Below are 2,657 nucleotides of genomic sequence, written 5' to 3' on the forward strand. Positions count from 1 at the left end.
ATTTCGTTCGATCGTTGAATTGAAAGAGCCTTCGTTTCACATGGAAGTTGAAACTCGTTCTTCATCCCTCCACTTTCGTCTCGAATAACAGTTAATTTCCCTTTTCTGGATTCTCACCGGACGTTATCGAGAATTTTTGCCCTTTCCCCTCCGATTTCCTCCCTTTTTCCGGCGAAAATTTGATCATGGGAGGCGGCGGCGGGTCGAATCCAGGTCCCGTTTCGTGTGGGTCGTGGATTCGGAGGCCCGAGAATGTGAACTTAGCGCTTATTGGGAGGTCTAGGCGACCGGATTCATCTCCCTCCGTGCTCGAGATCTTTTCGTTTGATCCCAAGATCACTTCTCTTTCGGCCTCTCCTCTGGTTTTTTGTTCTCTCTCTCTCTCTCTCTCTTTTTGGATTTTTTTTAATTGAATTTGAAGTTCTTCTTGTGTCTATTGCAGTATTTTTGCGAAATTGAAGATAAAATCCAACTGGATAGCTAGGGTTTTTCGATTTTGTTGCTTGACCCGATTATTTTATTTTATTTTTTTGTTTGTAGACTGAATTCGTGTTTGAAGAATGCGATGGTGATCTTGTTAGTGTTGCTGTTCATCCCAGCGGGGATGAAATTGTGTGTTCTACCACTCAAGGTGGATGCAAGTAAGTTGTCTTGTTTGGTATGAACATCTGAGAGTCTGTATATTTCATGTATATGAATATAATTGGTCAAACTATGATTCATTGTTTGTCATGGAGAAGATAAAAGACCATTGAAGTTCCTTGATCATCTGCTTACTACTTCAGGTTCCCCTATGAGATTTAGTTTTAAAACTCTTTTTTTCTTCTTTTTCTCATAGGACATTAAAGTTCTGTTCTGTGTTCTATTATACTAGACGTGCTATTGAGTGTAGAGGGCATAACTTTCTGGCCAAGTTATCATCTAGTTTCAGTAAGATTGACATTTTTTGTTATATTTGTGCAAGAGACATGACTGCTAGCTCTACTGGCTTGATTGCTGATTCATGATCTTTTTAACAAACATGTGTAGTTTCACGGACACGTTTGGAATTTGATACTGTAGTATAGTGTGTTGAGATTTTTCCATGCAGTTTGAGTGCTTGGATGTTGGCTTGATACTCGGATTTTTCGTTTTTTTTCTTCTTAATATCACTCTGACTGCTAGTTTCTGAAGATTTGAAGGCTAGTTCTCTTTCGTTCGTCTTGTAGATTATTCGAGCTGTGTGGTCAAGAATTAAACGTGAAGCTGTTGATGAAGGAATTGCCTCCACTGAATGACGTCAGTTCTCAGAATTGTCTCGCTTTCAGTGTCGATGGTTCTAAACTTGCTACGGGTGGCGTGGTGAGAATGTATCCTGTTGTCTATATTGTTCAATCTTCTTTTTATTCTCTTCATTCTAAAAAACATGGTATATTTACTTTGATATCAAATTAACTACAGAATGGACACCTCCGAATCTTAGAGTGGCCTAGCCTGCGCCCCATTTTAGACGAACCAAGTGCGCATAAATCTGTCAGGGATATGGACTTTAGGTGAGCCATGAAGTTGTCAACTTCTGGTGTATTCTCATAATATGGCAACATCTTGTCTGTTTGTTTGTCTCCGCTTGCAGTATATATATTTTCTATATTACGACGTCTTGGCGTGCTATAGAAATTTTAATGGGATGCCTTTTGAACACAGTTTGTATCTTGATCTTTTGAAACTGTTATTAGGAAAGTGTTCGTAACACCTTCAAATTTATACATAAATAATGATAGCAACATTTTATAGACCTCTTGACTTTCTCTCGTTGCTATCAGAAGTCAGAACTATATAAAGAACTTTAAAACGCTCGTCATCCGTGAACTTAGTGATCTGTTACTCTGACTATGGTGGATGAAAATTTTGCAAGTATTTGTTGGTTGAAACTGAAAATGTTAGAGAAGATCTGAAAATCTTTCTTCCCTTTCCAGATTTGAAAATGTCTTAATTTTTTCTTGTTCCAGCCTAGACTCAGAGTTCTTGGCTTCTACATCCAGCGATGGATCAGCCAGAGTTTGGAAAACTGATGATGGAGTTCCTATAACTACTTTAACCCGGAGTGCGGTATGGTAGTTATTTCAACACGCTTTTGAGCTTATTGCATTTTCTTGTAATTAGTAACATGTTCATTTCAATGATCAGGATGAGAAAATCGAGCTCTGTCGATTTTCCAAGGATGGCACTAAACCATTTTTATTTTGCACCGTCCAAAGAGGTAGGAACGTTTCCAGAACTGTGTAGTTATCTAGCTCCAATAATCTTATTGAATGGCTTATTGCATTTCTGGAAACAGGCGAGAAGGCGGTCACTGCCGTTTGGGACATCAGTAACTGGAAAAGAATTGGGTATAAGAGGTTGCTGAGAAAGCCTGCTTGTGTAATGTCCATCAGTCGAGATGGAAAATATTTGGCTTTGTAAGTGCATCTCATTGTCAAATTGAGGCTATAATGTTAGATTAATTGACAAATCTTTTCCTCATACCTCACATATGATGATAGCAGTGATAACACATTAGCAAGATCATCTGAAATGGTTCAATATATTCTTTTGTGAACAAACTCTTTATTCTACTTTTTTTTTTTTTTTTTTTTTTTTTTTTTTTTTTTTTTTTTTTTTTTTTTTTTTTTTTTTTT

The 2,657-nt window shown here is 37.4% G+C and overlaps 1 protein-coding gene across 1 annotated transcript in view; it reads left to right on the top strand.

The window, feature by feature from the left end:
• LOC111459431 (SEC12-like protein 1) overlaps positions 1-2,657 on the top strand; it is a 4,415-nt gene continuing 1,758 nt past the window's right edge. Inside the window, exons 1-7 of the mRNA XM_023102341.1 lie at positions 1-362; positions 541-641; positions 1,209-1,341; positions 1,441-1,532; positions 1,989-2,088; positions 2,167-2,239; positions 2,318-2,438. Of these exons, the coding sequence (XP_022958109.1) occupies positions 186-362; positions 541-641; positions 1,209-1,341; positions 1,441-1,532; positions 1,989-2,088; positions 2,167-2,239; positions 2,318-2,438 (797 nt within the window). The 5' untranslated portion in view covers positions 1-185. The remainder of the gene's footprint in view (positions 363-540; positions 642-1,208; positions 1,342-1,440; positions 1,533-1,988; positions 2,089-2,166; positions 2,240-2,317; positions 2,439-2,657) is intronic.

This window comes from Cucurbita moschata, unplaced genomic scaffold, assembly GCF_002738365.1.
Source record: "Cucurbita moschata cultivar Rifu unplaced genomic scaffold, Cmos_1.0 Cmo_Scf00002, whole genome shotgun sequence".
In the NCBI taxonomy this organism is placed as follows: Eukaryota; Viridiplantae; Streptophyta; class Magnoliopsida; order Cucurbitales; family Cucurbitaceae; genus Cucurbita; species Cucurbita moschata.